Raw genomic sequence first — 17,911 nt, 5'->3', positions numbered from 1 at the left:
AACACTGGGGTTTTGCCTAATATTATGTCAGGCACTAAGGGAGCTCAAGCCATATTAGACCGTATCTGTGGTTTTTGTGTGGATGTTTCTCGTCTCTGTCTTCCATCTGCGAGACACAGGGGCAGTTGGAAATCAGCTGAAGCAGAGGCTCCTGCTCTTCCTTCAGGGGTCTCCACGCCTCCTGATGTGAAGCACTGGTCCAGCTTGATCCCCTCATCATATAAGCAATATAATTAGTCATACAGCAGAATATTTGGAAAATGGAAATTTAAAAAAACACTACCCATAATTCCACTATCCTAAAAATGGTCATAATTATCTTTTTGGTATGTTTGTTTCTAATCTTGTTTTGCTATTTTTTTATTTTTACAAAATTATAATCATAGTGTACGAGTGTAGATTATCACACACATCGTTTTGTGCCCTACATTTTTGATTTGCACAATACATTGATTGATTACCAGAATGCTCTGGGACTGGATTTTCTAAGGTAATGTGTATTGAGAAACAAGCCAAGGCCAAAGCCAGTTCCTGAGACCCCCAAAATCAAGGGACGAAAGAGGATATTTTAGTTCATCAAAGAGCGAGGGTAACTTTTGGCATGTTCTATCCTTCTGTGCAGCAAGCACATTTTTGGTACTTAGTAATTATTTTCCTGTGATTGATGAGTGTTGAGTCACCTTGGTGGAGCAGCAGAAGGAGAAGGCAACCCCTCCCAGCTATCTATGTTGTACTTGGTCTGTTTAAACAGGTCCATGTAATAAGACACAGCGTGATTATGACGATGCTCTCAGAGGTTGGCCAGAGGCCACTACGTGCTTTGATAAACATCAAGCTCTGAAGAAATAATAGCATGATAAATTTCAGGACAGTCTCTATGTATCCATACACACACATATATTCTCTAACATAAAAGAACTTCCCAGAAACATTGTACAAAACAGGCGTAAATACTCTTTTCTTCCCTTCATTCAAAGGAGCACCAGGATATGGAATCTTCAAGGGAAGCTACTATGGGTGTAGGTTTGGAAACTTGCTTTGTCTTTAAAGGTAGAATTGTACCAATTTTAAAAGATGGTTTAACAAAAGCTAGTTTGTGTCACAATTCCACAGCACCATTTGCTGGGTAGATTCAGGAAGTCGCATATATGCTGTCGCTGAGAACCCTTCCTGGCAGACCACCCTTCCTTCCACCCAAGCCTGAAACTCCTGAATTCAGCCTGCCCTCTTGCTTTGTTACCATATTCATCATAACCATTCTCCTAAAGGAGTACCTCCAGAAAATAGCTGCAGCTGAGAGGTATCGCCCCAATTTAGAGCTTTGGCGGAAAAAAGGGGGGATGAGTCAAGAGGAGCACTGGGGGAAAGGTGTGGTTTTCCAAGTTGAGTTAGGATCCTAGAAGTCTCTACCACGTGGCAATTTGAACACTAATCGTTCTTATTAATTGAAGAAGAGAGTGTAGCATAGGAAAGATTTTATCTATTTTTTTCTTTTCATGGGCATTGTTTTTCCTGATATTGTCTTCCCCACCTTCTCACCCAGGGCTGCATCTCTCCAGGCACAGCACTACTTTTTCTGCAGTGCAGAACGAGTCTACTCATGTTCTGATTTGGCTGTCCCTACTCTGCTCCCACAGGCGCCCTCTGCACACCTCTGTCGTAGCACCTGTAATGCAGTTCCGTAATTGTAACTCTCCCCAACTTTTGCCATTATAAATCATACTGTCGAGAAGGACAGTGTCATATTCATCTTTGCCCCATTAGTGCCTCGCACTGTGCCTGGCATGAAGCACACATTAGAAATATTTGAGTGTGAAAGAAAGAAGCTGTAACATGAGTTAATTAGTGGCTTTGTCTTTATTTATGACAAACAAGATGGCAGCAAAACTCATATTTTAATTACACCAGAAGCACCTTTGATTAAATCATTCCTCCCAACCTAAAAGAGGAACCTCCCCTTTTTTGCCCAGCCACCAGCCCTGAAATTTGTCTTCACAGTCACCTCAAAATACCATTCAGCCTGATGTCCAGGTATTTTGCTACCATCTCAAATTCTTAGTGCTTCTCTCTGTATGGGATGTGTTCTGATGCTGTTACTCCTCCTTGCACCACTGTCCATTCTTTAAAGTATAGATTTATGGTCTTATATTAGGAATAAGGAGGGAAACTAGTCTATCCTATTCTTAGTACACTGAGCTGAATTTATCCAAAAAAGTATATTTGGTTTAAATATATAAGAAATGCAATTGCATTATTAATCCCACACTATTCCTCCATAGTCTGTGGGCCATGGTTATTTCCAAACTTTATTCAATGCCCAACTGCTACATGATAGCAAAAGGTAAATATGTACAATAAATATAATATATAATAATACATAAAATTGGAGACTGGATCCAGAGCAACAGGTCTGCATACAATCTTAATAATGGTATGCCTTTCCCTGGACAATCTCAAACATTTACAAAACAGATAATATGGAGAATCAGTAAAGGAGTTTCTAAAGGATTCATCATAGGATTTTTTTTTCTTTTTGCTGAGGAAGATTCTCCCTGAGCTAACATCTGTTGCCAATCTTCCTCTTTTTGCTTGAGGGAGATTCATCCTGAGGGAACATCCACACCAATTTTCCTCTGTTTTGTATGTGGGTCACCACCACAGCATGGCCGCTGACAAGTAGTGTGGGTCTGTGCCGGGGAACCAAACTCAGGCCTCCAAAGCAGAGCACACCAAACTTAACCACTAGACCATGGGGCCAGCTCCAATCATAGGATTTCTTTAATGAGCAAGCTTCCCTTTTATATTCAAATTATAATTTGAGTCAATAGTAAGAAAATATATTCACTGTTGTTCAAGATGGGGAAGGAGGGTATAGAATCTAACCAGATAAAACTGAGGATAAGTCTCTAAGTGAAGACAAATTCCACCTTAGAGACTGAAGGATCCCTTCTAGTAATTTAAATGATCCTTTAAAAAAAAAAAAAGAAAACACCCAAAATGAGCAATTACCTTTATTTTCAATTAGAACAAAAAGTAAAGGTTGTAGAAAATACCAGACAGTAAATTAATTAAAATTTCCAATAAAATTATTGAAAGAATTATTAAAAGACATTGATGCACATGAAGACAGAGAGGTGGTTAATAGCCTAGATGCAGTATGGGTCCGTGAAGAACAGCTCACCAAGTACTCTTCAACTTTTTAATTGAAGGCACAGCAGACATGCTTATCAAATTTGAGGCTAAAAAAAGATAGCTAATTTTTTTTATGCCTTTCAGCCTCTGTCTTTGGAGTAGGGTTGCTCATCCCTCCAGGCTCCTAATTTTCACAGGAAACCTTAAACTGTCCTCTGTTTGATGGTAAAAGCATATACTTTTGCCACTAACCAACAGAGTGAAATATGTGCACTTAAGGCTCTTTCTGGAGAATAAAACCTTGAATTATCTGCTACCCAATCTTTTTTCCAATTCAGGTTGTAGCGACAACAATATTTATGATGATTGTCTAAAAGATATACATCAATTCCTCTAGACATATAAATTTTATCCTTGAAAAATTCAGATCATCATTTATTCCATTATTTACTCATTTATCCAACCAATAGCTATTGATTTCCTACTATGTGCCAGGCCTTGTGGTAGGTGCTGAGCATAAAATGTGAATGAAATAGACATGGACCAGACATGACAGTCTAATGGGAAAAAAGAAAAAAAAAGCAAGCATAGATCATTGAGAAAATATGTATGTAATTACAAATTTAGAGAGGTGCTATAGAGACAACAAATGGGGTACTGCTTCCGCTTGAGTTAAGTGAGCAGGGTTGGCCTGCTTGAGGATGTATCAGGTAAGGTGATGCTTGAAAACTGAGAAAGAATCAGCGACGGGAAGGGTTCCATGAAGAGCATTCCAGGCTAAGGAGTAGCACGTGTAGACAGAAGACTCTGAGGTGGCAACGTGGAGGAGGCTAGTGAGGAGCTGGGACTGGCAGGCAAGGTACAGATCCTGCAGGACTGCATGGCCAAGTAAGGAGTTTGGATTTCGTTCTAGGTGCAGTAGAAAACTTTTGAAGTATTTTAAGTGGAGAGGTGATACAGCGCACTGAGAATAGCATGCTTAAACCATGTTCTTTGCGGGCCTTCATAGAAATTACTTTTCCTAAATAGTGCTTTGTTACCATACTATTATTGGCATTGAAGGGTACAGATAAGAAACCATGAACTAAGGTTTTTTACCAAATCCGATATCACTGAGGATGGTGATTCTTTATGGAGATCCAGGAAAATTTTCCTGGGGGGGGTCTCAATACCTGGTGATCTGTGTTTATCTTGAATTACCATTTTGTTTATCTGATGGATACGTTGAATTTTGTAACTGATCTTGTTTCCCTTTTACTTTGTCACATAGGTATCGTACGCCGTATTTTCACCCACCTCCCGCAAATGCACAGGGTTGCGTGGCTTGTATTTCTGTGAACTGATTTCGGCCTTGGCTTTATTATTTTGCTACCCTTACTTTACCTTTTCCCAAACTTACTTAACTATTTATTTTATACTTTTATAATAAAGGTATTTTTGTTGGCTACCTAAGAGAACAAAGCAGAATTAAGTAGGTGGAGAAGAAAATCAGGAATTGAAAGTATCTCAATAATTCCAATAAGTTGAAAGATCTGTTCTTAAATTTGAAAGGTCATTTGTTGAGCACAGGATAGAGAGCACTCATTTAACATCAGATTTTATGAAGTGACATAAACACGGCAGGGCTCAAGGACTTTGACTATAAAACAGTTTGAGGCAATACAGATAGCCTCCCACACAACACTTAACATTGTGGAATGGTGATTTTCTTTATCTTCCCTGGTGGACCGTCCCTTGAGGGAAGGGCCCACAACCTATTCACCCTTATATCTTCCATATTTACTGCAGTGCTGGGCAGGCATTCAGTCAATGTTGAATTAACGATTGAGTAAATATAGATTATAGAAAGAAAACCTCCCAAAATCTCAGACTGAATCAGCAGCAGTGCAATGTCTTGAATGCAGGAGGTATGCACACGTCGTGGCATATACTACCTTGCTTGGCCATATCTAGAGCTCTAAGTTTAGGGTAGGAACCACGTTTCTAAAGTGATACTGACAGACTGGAGAAGAGCCACAAGACAGCAGTCAGCTTGCTGAATAGTTAGAAGTTGTGTGGTTTGATGACAAGGAATGTTAAGCTTCCAAAAGAAGATTCTTATAAGGGACACATTGGCCTTCTACAAACATCCAAAGGACAGGCATATGGAAGAAGGAATAGATTTCTCCTAATTCCAAATGGCAGAATTAGAGCCAGCGGATGGAAGTTATAAGGAAAACTTTCTTGAACAGCTTGTGGTCCTTGATGAGATAATACACTTCTTATATGCGGGTAGAGCATTAATTAATTGATCTGACAGCGACTTGTATAGTACTTGAGTAGCTGGATTAAGAAATGTTTAATATCCCTTCCAAATCCAAGATGTAAAAACATTATGCCCATGGTAGTTGCAATGAGCAAATGGATTCCATATTCGCATGTAACAAATTAATCTAATTAATGTGCCACATAACGACTATTTACAGGTATTAACGTGACTGCTAATCCTAAAGGTTTTTTGCATTAGTTATAAAAATGTTTCTGAAGGCAATAGGCTTTGAGAGGGTGGAAGAGTAGGAAATCACACAGTTCCAGATCTTTGAAACAACTTAAAAAACTCAAAGAATTTTGGTTTGGCTGAAATGGCTGCGTGTAGGCAACGAGCCCAGGACAAGTCAGGCCAGGCCAGATGGCTGGCCGTATGAACTGGAGCTGATGGGTGGGTCCCCAGGGGAGGGCATGAGGGCAGAGCACATGCTCTCAGAGGCCCAAAGAGGTGAAGTTAACCAAAGACAGTAGGGAGGGCTGAGAGACAAAATAAAGGAAATCTGTTGCCACCCACAAGTGAATCTGGATCTCTTATCACCCACAGCAGGATCTGGACTCCAAATGGGAGACATGGTCTAAAGCTAGGGAAACTGAATCAGCAGAGGATACACTCTGAAACCTTTCATGGAGGGTCTTGGTCATGGCTGCGAATGTTAGCATCCCTGGCTTGCCTGCATTGATCATTGGGTACGTGGTGCATGCATATTGGGAAAGCTTATTGGCACAGAGTTGGGTACGTATATCACAAATCAATTGGTGGAAATCCTCAAAGGAGCTTCAGAGCCCACAGGAAGGCTTTGACATTATCCCGTAACCTTTGGATTCAAGCAACTTCCAAAGGAGCCCTCCAAATCAGTTCTGCTTTTTTCCGCCTACCGCTTGTATCTCAAACATTTTCCTACTTGGCAGAACTGCCTTCACTCCCTCTAAACAGGCTGCCGAGGAGGCTGGAATGTACGTGAAGGAGTAGAAGGAGCAGCAGACAGATGAAAGCACATTGAGCCATTCCTGGCTTCTGTAAAAGTGCTTCTAGCTTTCTGCCCTGTGTACACAAGATTCCATTGAGCACTAATCTGGGATCATCTGTCAAAAGACTTGAAAATTTTAAATACCAAAAGCTTTGTTTAGAGATCAGATTTCAGAGTTTTGACTGTATTTGGAGTGTTTGCCTTGGTAAGAAATGCCACGGAAAAGGCAGGACAGCATGCAGAGTCAACCTTGAGGATGAGCAGACAGCGGAGGACACACAGCCTACCCTCCAAAAGAGGTGCTGTTACACAAAGAGGCGGTCAGGCTGCTGCTTCACTTAGGATGGGGATGCAGATGGGTGGGTCTCCAGATCTCAGCCTAAGAGGGTGCTGGTTCTCACCAGGTAATTGAAGGCTCTGGGCTGTGCATCTTGCGCTCTCTAGTCACCCAGATCTCAACCACTACAAGATTTTAGCTATCTCATACCTATATTTCCATTTAGACATTCCAGTGTCATATGCGGTTAAATAGGATAAGATGATTTTCAGTATATTCTTTCCAAATTTTCTCCCCTACCCAATTTCCCCAGCACCCTTTCAGTGCCATAATTTTTCCTTCCCTGTCCTTCATGTGTGGTAGTGGAAAGAGTTAAAATATCATCAGCTTGGAGATAGACAGTGGCTCTGCACCTGATTGCCATATGACCGGGGACTTTGCTTCACCTCCAGGAGTCTCAGTTTCCTTTTCCATAAAATAGGATACCACAGAGGGTTGCTGGAGATTAATTAAAGACATGAACTGCAAATAGCATAAGGCCTGGCACATAGTAGGTACTCAATGCTGTTAGCGCCTCTCCGCCACCTCTTCCCCGCTTTATTGCTCTTCTGGGTTCCCAGTATTCGTCTGTTTATCCCATCTCTGAAATAGTCTGAGTGAAGGTTGCTTTTGATGACCAAATTAGGAAAGAGGAAAGTAAGTGAAAACTAAAAACTCGTGCCATCCGTTCTCCTCATTTTTAAAGAAAATCCAGCATCAGTCTTGGAAGATACACTTGGGATTTCAGCGCTCTCTCCCGCTCTGATTCCTTCGGCCCTCTCTTGCTCATCAGTGTCGGGAAGAACGCTCTCAATGAGATGCTTGCAAGACATCATCAGCCCCGGGGAGATTTCCAGTAGTTTCTTGCTTTGGCATTTACAACGAACAGAACAGAACAGCCCAACCAGGGGCAATTCTTCTAACTCTGGGAACAAATGACGAAATCAGATTCATTAAAAGGGTCCAGGTTTCATAGCAATAATTAGCATAAAACAAGGCATTAATGACACTAATAGGAAAATAATGTTACCTATCTGTTTTAAATATGGTATTTTGGACGTACAAAATGGCAAAAACATGGTGAGCAGTTGCATGGATTTGTAGATACTACTTGAACCATAAGATAAAACTTGTGCATGACACAGGGAAGACAGAGATGTTGATATATAATCCTTCAGGGATCCCCTTATTAACACTCAGAATCACTTTTAGAAAAATGAGACTTTATTGTAAGTTGTCTTTCTTTTAATCAAGGAATAAAAATTACCTTTTTTTTCTTGATTAAGTTCAATTCTAGTTCTTCATTGCCAATCTCCTATGAAATACTATGTTGTGTGTTGTTACATCTGTTTACATATATCCAAGAATACGTATTTATGATCTTGATGTTTTCAGAATAAAACACCTCAGGCCTTTCAACGTGTGTTCGTTATTATACAAAAAGAAGGCACTGGGGGTTTTTTTTCAAATGGTAACCTGGCCATGATACACTGGAGTGCTTCTCAGGAAGAATCATTGCATTATTTTTAAAATGCTGCCAGGTCAGTAATGAAGTACAAAGTTGGCACTGGGAATTGCCAAGCTTTCTTTAAGTGTCATTCACAGCTATGAAACTACTGCCCATCATTTCCTGCCTTTTCCTTGGCTTCCCAGGACATACCCAAAGTCCCCAAATTCCACACACTGCTCTTCTTTCTCTCCATTCTTCTTCTATTTTCTCCCAAAGAAAAAGTGATAGCTGCCAGGTATCTGGCTGGAACACATGGTTTATGGCAGGGACGTCCCCTGAGTGGGACCATCAAGCCAAAAACACATAGCGGCTGACATTAGCATCTCCATCAGATGGCAACCAGTGCTGGGTCAGAACTTGGCAAATGGACCTCACAGGCATCTAATATTGCAATCTAGGGCTAAACCTGTCTACCATTAATGCCCGTGCTTCTGTTGCTACATATTAGATCCCTTTGACCTTTCACAAATGATGACCTGGAACAGAAACCTCTGATCAAGTCCTAAATAAGAATGGAAAGGGAACAATATGATCTGGTGAGATCTTCCTTTAGTTTTCTGCATTGATGCTGATTGAAACCTAACACTTGCCTACTCTTGCATAGTTATAGGAAGAGTCTCACAATTGCCATGAGAGACAGTATGTTCTAGTGTAAGCCCCAGGGACCTTATTAACTTATTCCTCTCCATAGTGAGATAGTTACAGGAAAGAAGCTGCTTCTCAGAATCCGGCCAGCAAAAATTCCCACAGGGCGAGGTGAGAGGGCTGACACAGTAATAAGAATTGAGGTTCGAATTTAAGTCCTGTTAAACTGTTAATTGAGAGTTTTTCATTTTTAGGACTATAAATCCCCAGGCCAGACTGTGTTTCTGTTTGAGTCAGCCAAATGTAAGAACAAATTGGCCCTATGTTTCTTTTTCAAAGAACTTTATTCATTCAGCCCCAGGCTCAGAATTGGATAACATGTTTTCTATGGACTTTTTTCTCTTCACATCAAACACTATTAAAGAGAAAAAATAGGGGGAAAAATTCTAATTACTCCCATATGTATACTCGGATATGGCCAAATTGAATGACCCACAGTTTCCTTAAACACACACTGGTTGCCGATCTCCACACGTGTGGGCATCGACTCTCCTGCAGAGCCCTCCCCAGCCGCTGCCTGTCAGAATCCCACCCATTTTTTCAAGCCCACCCGAATGGCTCCTTCTCCGTGTGGGCTTGTAGCATCTCCCCAGTCAAAAGTAATTCTGCTCCCCAACATTGTGTTTGTCTCTTTTTTGAGGCACCTTTCAAATAAGGCGCGTGTTATAAGCTTTGGCATAAATTCTCTGTTGATCCTTAGCAGCCTGGTGACAGTGCCTTCTGCATGAATCTGCATCTTTACGATGATTCTTGGCAGTGTCTCAAATGTTATAGGTACTTCGTAAGTATTTTGCTTCTTGGTGATTAAAAATTGGAGCAGAAAAATTAAAGAGGAATAGATGCTTAACGAATATGCCTGTGCCCATTGGCTGCATCTCCCAGTCTTATCTGTAAGAGTTCTCAACTTCCCATTGCGAGGGTCAGGAGCCCGGAGTTTATTTACTTGGGTGTTAAAGCACTTGAAGTGTATTTTTCACTAGAAAAGCTTTATTGCGTTCGTTTCTTTGTAACGAAGGGTGGGGATTTATACTCAGGCTGTTTGTGCTTATTTGAAGTAGTTTTTCAGTTAAGACTTTATCACATCCATCTTTTACCTGGCTGCAGCTGTCTTGGAGAAAGGGAATGTGCCTTCTCGAACTTTTACAACTTAAAAGATTTCCTATGCCTAGGGCTTATTTTCCTTCTACTGTCTTTTCTCTTCTCTCTCTCTCTTTTTCTTTTAACTCCTTTAGTGAGCGTTGCTTCTCGGTGCTTAGTCAGCTCAGAAGCACGTCAAATACTTGCATTTGCTTTGGGCATTGTGGGGCGTATAGTAGCTGCTGGAACTGCCTCTCTTGGGGTTGGGCTTGCGGTTGGCCGTGCACAGTCCCATTCTTTCTGCCTCTGATTGGCTCCCTGGGGTCACGTGAGGACCCGGGGGTTGGAATTCTGAGTTGTGGCTTTTGGCACTCCTTTTTCTTTTTAAAAATCGCCTGGTCTGTTGCGCTCTGCTGGGCTCGGTGCCTTGCTCTTTGACTGAGAGTGGAGACAGACAGAAACAGCCACAGGGCAGACTGAGGTGGCAAAAGAAAATCTACCGAGATGTTCAGTCAGGGACCCAGGACCCCAGCTTCAGGCTGCTACTATCTAAATCCCCTGACACCTGAGGGCCAGGAGATGTACTTGCGATTCGATCAGACTGCCAGACGCTCTCCTTACAGGATGAGCCGGATTCTAGCACGCCATCAGCTAGTGACTAAAATTCAACAAGGTGAGTTGCCGGTAGTGGAAGGCTGTTGCTAATTCTGATTTCTGTTGGCTCTGTTTCATGCTAACCCAGTTTTTAAAATGGTTTTCACTTTGCAATATACGGGTTTCTGTGCCACGCCGCACGTAACTTTTAGAAATAACTTTAGGCTGCAGTTTTAAGCAAACAGTGACAGCACTTAGCTGCCACATTACTCAAGATAAAGTGCAGAGAAAACGTCATGGTAGGACGGTGAATCATAAATTTTAAAAACTTATGTGTGTCTACAGAATAAATGAGACAGGTTTACTCTGTGTATTTTAGAAGCTTTTCTGGAGGTTCCTCACACTCTGTCACATTTAAAACTTGGCCACTGTTTATTTAACTTGGGGGTGGTGGGGAGACTAGCTTCCACCCTGCCCAGATTCTTTAGAACACTCTTAGTGACAGGGGAAAGTTACAATTCTATTCTTAAGGCCGTGGGCTGACAACCAGAATCCCATTCTCTGCCTATTTGTATGTTTATGTCAGTATTTGCCCCTGATTTGTTGATACTGTTTTTGTGGTAAAGGATAAACGTGTCTGCTAAGCTTGAAACAAATCCTGTGACCTGTGTACTGAAGCACCAGCTTCCTAAGGCAGAGATAAGATATTGATTACAAGCTGCTAGGTGTTCCTTTTAATTCTCAGAAAAAAAACCCTCAACATCCTAGACATCACTAAAACTCATCATTCTCCAAAAATAGTTTAAAACACACTCCTTATCTTAGGATAGGTCTGTAAAAACCAGAAAGATGAACATTCCCAAGAAGCCCCTAGCTGGCACCCATTTAAAAGACACACACGTACCCCGTATACACAATAAGTTTAGGAAGCTTATGACCACTCCCCTCGCAGACTAAAAATATAACTAAATTATTATACTGACGATACATAAGTTTACCAGGAATTTCTAGAGCCATTATAAAAATACAATTTCCACTTGAATAAATGAGTTTAAGATTATATTGAATTTTAGAGGGGAAGCTGGGGTTTGTAATCGTGAAAATCTTATTGTAATGTTTCCAAAAGAAACAATACGTATTCTAGTGAGCAGCATTTGATGAGATCGTTTCCTTGGAAGTTGGGATTTGTTTGTAAAGGTTCAGGAACTGGTTATGTGTGAAGGATGCTGGTCCTACATACCAGTCTGATTTCAGGAAGGATATTATGTCATTCCATAAACTCGGTGTGCAGGTCTTGATTGAATAGAAACAAAAGTAATTATTTCCCTGTGACTTGACTTAAAAATACACCAGGCTTAGAATAAAAACCAGCTCCATTTTAGTTTCAGAGATTTCTGATAATGGTACTTTAACAGATGCCGTCATCACTATGAACGTAGGGGCTTGATAAATGTTTGATGGTGATTTATGGTCTGCGCTCTGGACATGTTCCTCAGCAGGCGTATAAAGTGTATTGTTAGAAACATTGCAAAGAAGTCATTTGGAATTGCTTTGCAAATCTCCTTAAGAGTATTTACGATAATTGATTTCATTAGAAATTATTTGTGTTCTTTTTGGAAGGAAGGTTATTTTTCCACTGAGGACTTGAAGTTATAAGCACATGCATGATCACTGAAAGTGCACTCTGAGTCTCTGTTTCATTTTGCCTGATTAGAAAATTTGAGCATTCTCACCTTTCTATGTTGTGTTAGGCAAAGCAATGTCTGAAGCCGATGAAGTCCTAAAAATTAAAAGTGACAGTTAAGTTCATAGGGAAGCATGAAAGAATTCCAACAGTCCAGTGATTGAGAACTCATTATTTGTTAATATCATACAGCTGTATCGGAAGACATTGAGAAAACAGAGGCTAAATGATTTTCCTGGGTTCATTTGTTAGGAGATTGGTTTCCTGTAATAGTAGAGAATATTGATGGAGCATTTATAATGTATCAAGCAATGCTCTGAGGGCTTTATATGTATTTCAATTTATTTTATCCTCAAAAAAAATTATTGTAGGTAAGTAACATTGTTATACCCATTTTAAAGGTGAGAAAACAGAGGCACATGGAGCTCAAGTAACTTCTCCAAGGTTATATAGTAGGAGTTGGTATTTGAATATAACTCCAGAGCCCATGCTCTATAATCTGCTAAACTGGTTTTTGGTTTTTATAATGGGTGTTAAAGTACTGAACCTATGGTTGATTTTTGCATTATATAATATGCCAAAGACCTTTCCGTCTTTTCCACTTAGGATACAGCGATGAACCATATTGCAGAATCAGGACCGCTCCCTCACTATGAGATTTCCGGTCAGGTTTTGTTTCTGCGGTGGAAGCAAAGTGCTATGTGTTTTACCTTCTTTGAACAGCTGGTAGTCAATAGTGCGTGATGTCAAGTTGCTTTCCTAATGGCCTATAATCATTCAATTAAAGTCATCAAGTGTGTATTAAATTAATAACACCATTATTTTTTTGTAGTTCACATTTTGGTATCTTGAAATGACAGCCACATCTGTAAAACTGTTTGCATTACTCTGCTACAGATGTTTCAAGGGGAATTTAACATTATATTAATATAATTTGGGGCATCATTACTTATAATCATGATCTCTCATGGCTGTTGGGAACAGTGCATACAAGTGTGTTGTTGCTCCCCACTGACCTCATTACAGTGAGATAATCGTTGAACGGCATGGATATGATTCAACAGCACATACACTCATGGGAGGAAAACACAAGGAGGAGAAATAAAGGAATCTTTGATGATGCATAGGATCGGAATTAGTTACCCAAACCCAAGATGAATCTAAACTTGCTCATCTTAGGGTAGGCTCCAAAATATACATGCATCATTTCTCTAGCCTTCTTTTCAGTTCTGGAGTTTTAAGTCCAGTTAAAAAGAGAAGTGATGTTTAAAATAGAGTGTTGTTTTGCAGAGTGAAAGTTTATCATAAGTCATACTGTTCATAATGCCTACCCCACGATCTCGCTGAATCAATGGGGAAATTGTTGTGGGGAGAGAGGATGGATATAATAACGGTCCTTCTTTCCCTCACTGGCAGGCACTTGGGAATGGACAGGAGCGAGGATGCTGAGGAGGTGGAAGAAGAGCATGTTAGGCCGCAGGAAGGGAGAATTGGGATCTTATGCCATTATTTGATGGCTACGATTTATTGGCTACACGTGCACCACATTCAAAGTCTATATACACACGCACGTGCTATTTGGAAAAGCCAAATCTAAGCAGATACCTAAATGTGATTACTTGCTTTGTGAAAGAATCCAATATGTTATGAACCTTAAGGAAATTATTTTAAATGCTTAAAACAGCACGATATGGACCAGATTGCAGTAAAGTCCGCTGAACCAGACAAAAAGGAGACAAGGATGCAGGTTCTCTGTAGACAGTCCCTCATTCTTTCACTGTGGCAAGTTTCAGAACTTCACTGGGTCTTCGTTTCTTGGTGAGAAAATGAAGCGGTTGGGCTGTGATTGCTCAGGTTTATTCTGGTTCTCAGCTTCTCTCTGTAGTTAAGTCAGTAACTCCTTCAACAAGAGTGCGCAAAGCAGGGAAACTTACACCTAAAGGAAGAGAAGCTGAAAAGGAAACAGAGCAACTTTGTAATGTGGAATAAATCCATGGCTTACGATTTTTCTACAACTTGTCAAGGAAATGGTAAAATGGAAATCAGATTTTTGTCCTACCTCTGCCTTCACTTACTTGTGTGATATGAGGCAAGTCACAACTTCTCTGGGCATTCTTTCCTTCCTCCATAAAGTAAAGGGTTTGGGTTAAATAAATGTGAAGTTCCCATCACCTCTCAAATTCTAGGATTCTGTGATCACAGGTATTACTTTAAGAGAGAGAGAGAATTCCTATTTACTTTTCCTTATTAAGGCATTCAGCATCTACCTGCACATGCTTCTTGATACCTATTAAATGTTCTCATTATCAATTTAATAGGAACGTTAGGATATCCAGTCTTCTGGACTATTTAAATGTCAGTGTAACCTATAATTACAAGGAAACTTGTAACAACTTTTTTCCCTCAGGAGTCCAGGACTGTAAGATTGAGTTATTGCAATGTCTGGCCTCTTAGAAAAACTGTGGGGATTGGAGATTGTCCATGTCTGTGTACCCCTATTCTCGCAAAAAGACCTCTTTTCTTGATAGAAAATGCAGAATGTAAAAAATTTCACTACTAAGGGAATTAGTGACAGTTGGACTTGCATTTTCATTGACTTTTTATCTGAGACTATTTTTAGAGATAGCTCCTGAGTTAAACTTAACTAGAGTGGAATAAACTACCTTTTTTCATTTCCCAAGAAATGGAACTGGGCATTAGTGATGTATTCTCCCTCATTACACCACTAAGTCAGCTGGCTTTTTGGGAATTTTCACAACCCAAGTGGAGGCATTGCTCATCTCTAGTAGATGAGACCCCCACCAACTGGGTGACGTCAGCTGAAATTAAACAAATCGTTTGTTCTTTTGGGAATTGCCTTTTCTCTGTGTTTAGTACTTTCTTACCCAACTACTTTCAGAAATGGAGGGTGAGTGTGCTGGCAGAAAGACAGATGGAACACAGAAAATGGACAAGAATGCATCAGTCATGTACTGCTCAAGTTTTTTTTTAAAAAGTGGCAAGTGTCAGAAATTCACATTTCATGAATCAGAGCCTCTTTCTATTCAGTAGTGGTGACTGAAGGGCCTGTACAGAAAGGATACTGTTCAACCAAAAGTTACAGGAAAATCCATTAAGTGAATTAAGTCAACTAACTTTGAATAACATTTTAAAAATTATCACATAGGAAAAATATGAGCAGTCAAGAAATAAGTACTAGAAGGAAAGCAGCACAGAGCAATATGCTTGTAAACACGCAAAACCTGAGAGTTTAACTTTAACGGAATTCTGTGACTTCTATCGCGGCCCATCACTGCTTTTGTTAGCTCTGATTTTATAAACACAGAGCCTAGATGCAGGCAATTGCCAAACTTGGATCTTAGTTAAGTGAATAGAGATTTTTTTTCTCATGTCGTTTTTCCCCTATATTCAGTGCTTTAATCCTTAGTAAATTCTGGACACTGGTCAACTCTTATAAAGTAGGATTCCTCATTTCCTCAGCAGCCTAATCCTGGGCAGGTTCAGAAGCACAAATTAGAAAAAAATCACCACTAGTTATCTGAACAATATCAATTGATGATCCAAACAAATTTAGAAAGAGAGAAAATTAGAAGTGAGTTTGGACAAATCTTTTGTATAAAGGGAAATAAATCAGCGTGGATTTAATGGAGATGGGTCATTAATGGGAATGTGCTCTGTCTCTGCGTTTCATTAGCTGTGAGGACACGGTGGTGAGACTAGGGAAGAAGATATGAGAAGATAGGAGAACACCACCATGAACTAATTGCACACCAGATATTTGAATGAAATAAGGATCATGTAAAGATCATTTTCTTCTTCCTCAGGGACAATCTAAATATGATTTTCATGTAGGTAAAGACATTATATATTAATTTACATTCTACTCTTTACCTAAAGGATTTGAAATAGTTTATACAAAATACAACCCAGTTAAAGACAATAAATCTGACAAAAAGCAAAGTGTAGGTCAGGGCTTGCCCCGTGGCCAAGTGGTTAAGTTTGTGCACTCTGCTTTGGTGGCCTGGGGTTAACTGGATTGGATCCTAGGTGCAGACCTACACACTGCTCATCAAGCCATGCTGTGGCAGCACCCCACATAGAAGAACTAGAAGGACTTACAACTAGGATATACAACTATGTACTGGGGCTTTGTGGAGGAAAAAAGAAAGAGGCAGATTGGCAACAGATCTTAGCTCAGGGCCAATCTTCCTCACCAAAAAAGAAAAAAAAAGAAAAATGTAGGTCGGTTAATAAGGTAAAACTAGGAAGAGATATTACACAAAAATATAAACCATAAGGCCCTGAATAATTATTAAAAATGGGCTGCAAATTTAGCTCGAGTTTTCCTAATCTAAGCAAAGAGGAAGAGACAATCAGGGGAAGATTTGCCGTGTCCATAGGTAAAAACATACCAGCACAGCTTTTCCTGGGACCTGATATTTGAGAGAATTTTCTCCCAAGAGCTTGATGCACAAGAGCAATTTCTCATACAAATCTCTTAAGGGGACTACAAGCTATAGTGGATGGTACTTTTAAACATTAAATGGCAAGTCTCTCATGGCATCCTGCAATGGAAATGGCAGCATTACATCAAATTATAATTCAATAAAAATATCTGGAGAAGGGATGGGTGGGTCAAAACAAGTAGGTCCAGTATCCACTCCTCTGATTCTCTCGCTTAATCTGGAAATAGCTTGGAAACTATCTAGAAACAGTTTCTCAAAGTCTGCTTCACAAGGCACCAGTCCTGTTAGATAGATATTCAGAGGGAAAACGTTTCTGTGGTTAAGTAATTTTGGGAAATGCTGCATCCTCTTTCCCTTCTTGGAAATTTATCCTTATGAAAGGTTCACAGAAATCCTGCAGAACGTAGTTTAACTTTGTTTAAACTGGTATATTTCATCATGAAAGCATTTTTTACCGGATACCAAGAAGTGACATGTTATAAAACCAGCATTCCCTGGGGAACACATTTTGGAAAGGTTGATTTAGGAGAGTGCAAGGCCTGTGGTTCGCTTAGATAATTCTCTTCGAATAAATTTATTGCATGGATTGGGCAGTAGATAGTGTGAGGTTGTATTTTACAGAGTAACACTGCAAGTATTCTATGTTTTCCAATAAGGCCAGCTCCATATACTTTAAAAGTCAACTGGGTAAAGGTAGGATGGGCATCTTTTTATGAAAATTAACAAGCAAGGGAGGATTCTAACCTGATTAGGTGGCCCCTGCATATTTGCCGGGCAGAAAACTGAAGGAGTAGGCGTATGGACAGAGTTAATAACTTTAACAACAAGAATACAGCCAATCTTCAGGTAACTCTACAAGATACATACTGCTGGGCCAGAAGAAGGAAATTTTTACTTTTTTAGCTCTGGATCTGTCCAACCTGTGATAACGCTGAAGTTCTAGGTGAGTTCCGAAGAAGTCTGACATTACATCAGCCAGTTCAGGATATTCCATTACTGCTGGGAAGTAGCCTCACCGCCCCACAGGAAAGAAACAGGAAACTCTGTAGGAGTAGACGTGGGATATGGACTCGCTGAAGCTCCAGCATTGATGGGTGGCTCAGTCAGTTTCTGACTTCATGGTCCGAACGTATCCCTGGTACATAAGGTCTCTCTCAGCACGACAGAATAGAGTGAACTGATAGATAATAGGTCATTTTAATTAGTAAAATC

General features: G+C 40.1%; 1 protein-coding gene across 18 annotated transcripts in view; it reads left to right on the top strand.

The window, feature by feature from the left end:
- Nucleotides 1–17,911, top strand: part of STARD13 (StAR related lipid transfer domain containing 13) — a 487,031-nt gene that overhangs the window by 312,539 nt on the left and 156,581 nt on the right. The window contains exon 1 of one of the 18 annotated variants that reach the window (XM_070577976.1): nucleotides 10,282–10,628. The exons of 16 other annotated variants lie outside the window; for them this stretch is intronic. In XM_070577976.1, the coding sequence (XP_070434077.1) occupies nucleotides 10,460–10,628 (169 nt within the window). In that variant the 5' untranslated portion in view covers nucleotides 10,282–10,459. Of the gene's footprint in view, nucleotides 1–10,281; nucleotides 10,629–17,911 lie in introns of those variants that run through there. One more of the 18 variants, XM_070577974.1, reaches the window with a different exon arrangement.

Source organism: Equus przewalskii, chromosome 16 (assembly GCF_037783145.1).
Source record: "Equus przewalskii isolate Varuska chromosome 16, EquPr2, whole genome shotgun sequence".
NCBI lineage: Eukaryota > Metazoa > Chordata > Mammalia > Perissodactyla > Equidae > Equus > Equus przewalskii.
The sequence above is the reverse complement of the archived record's forward strand: the minus strand, read 5'-3'. Positions and strand labels throughout refer to the sequence as shown.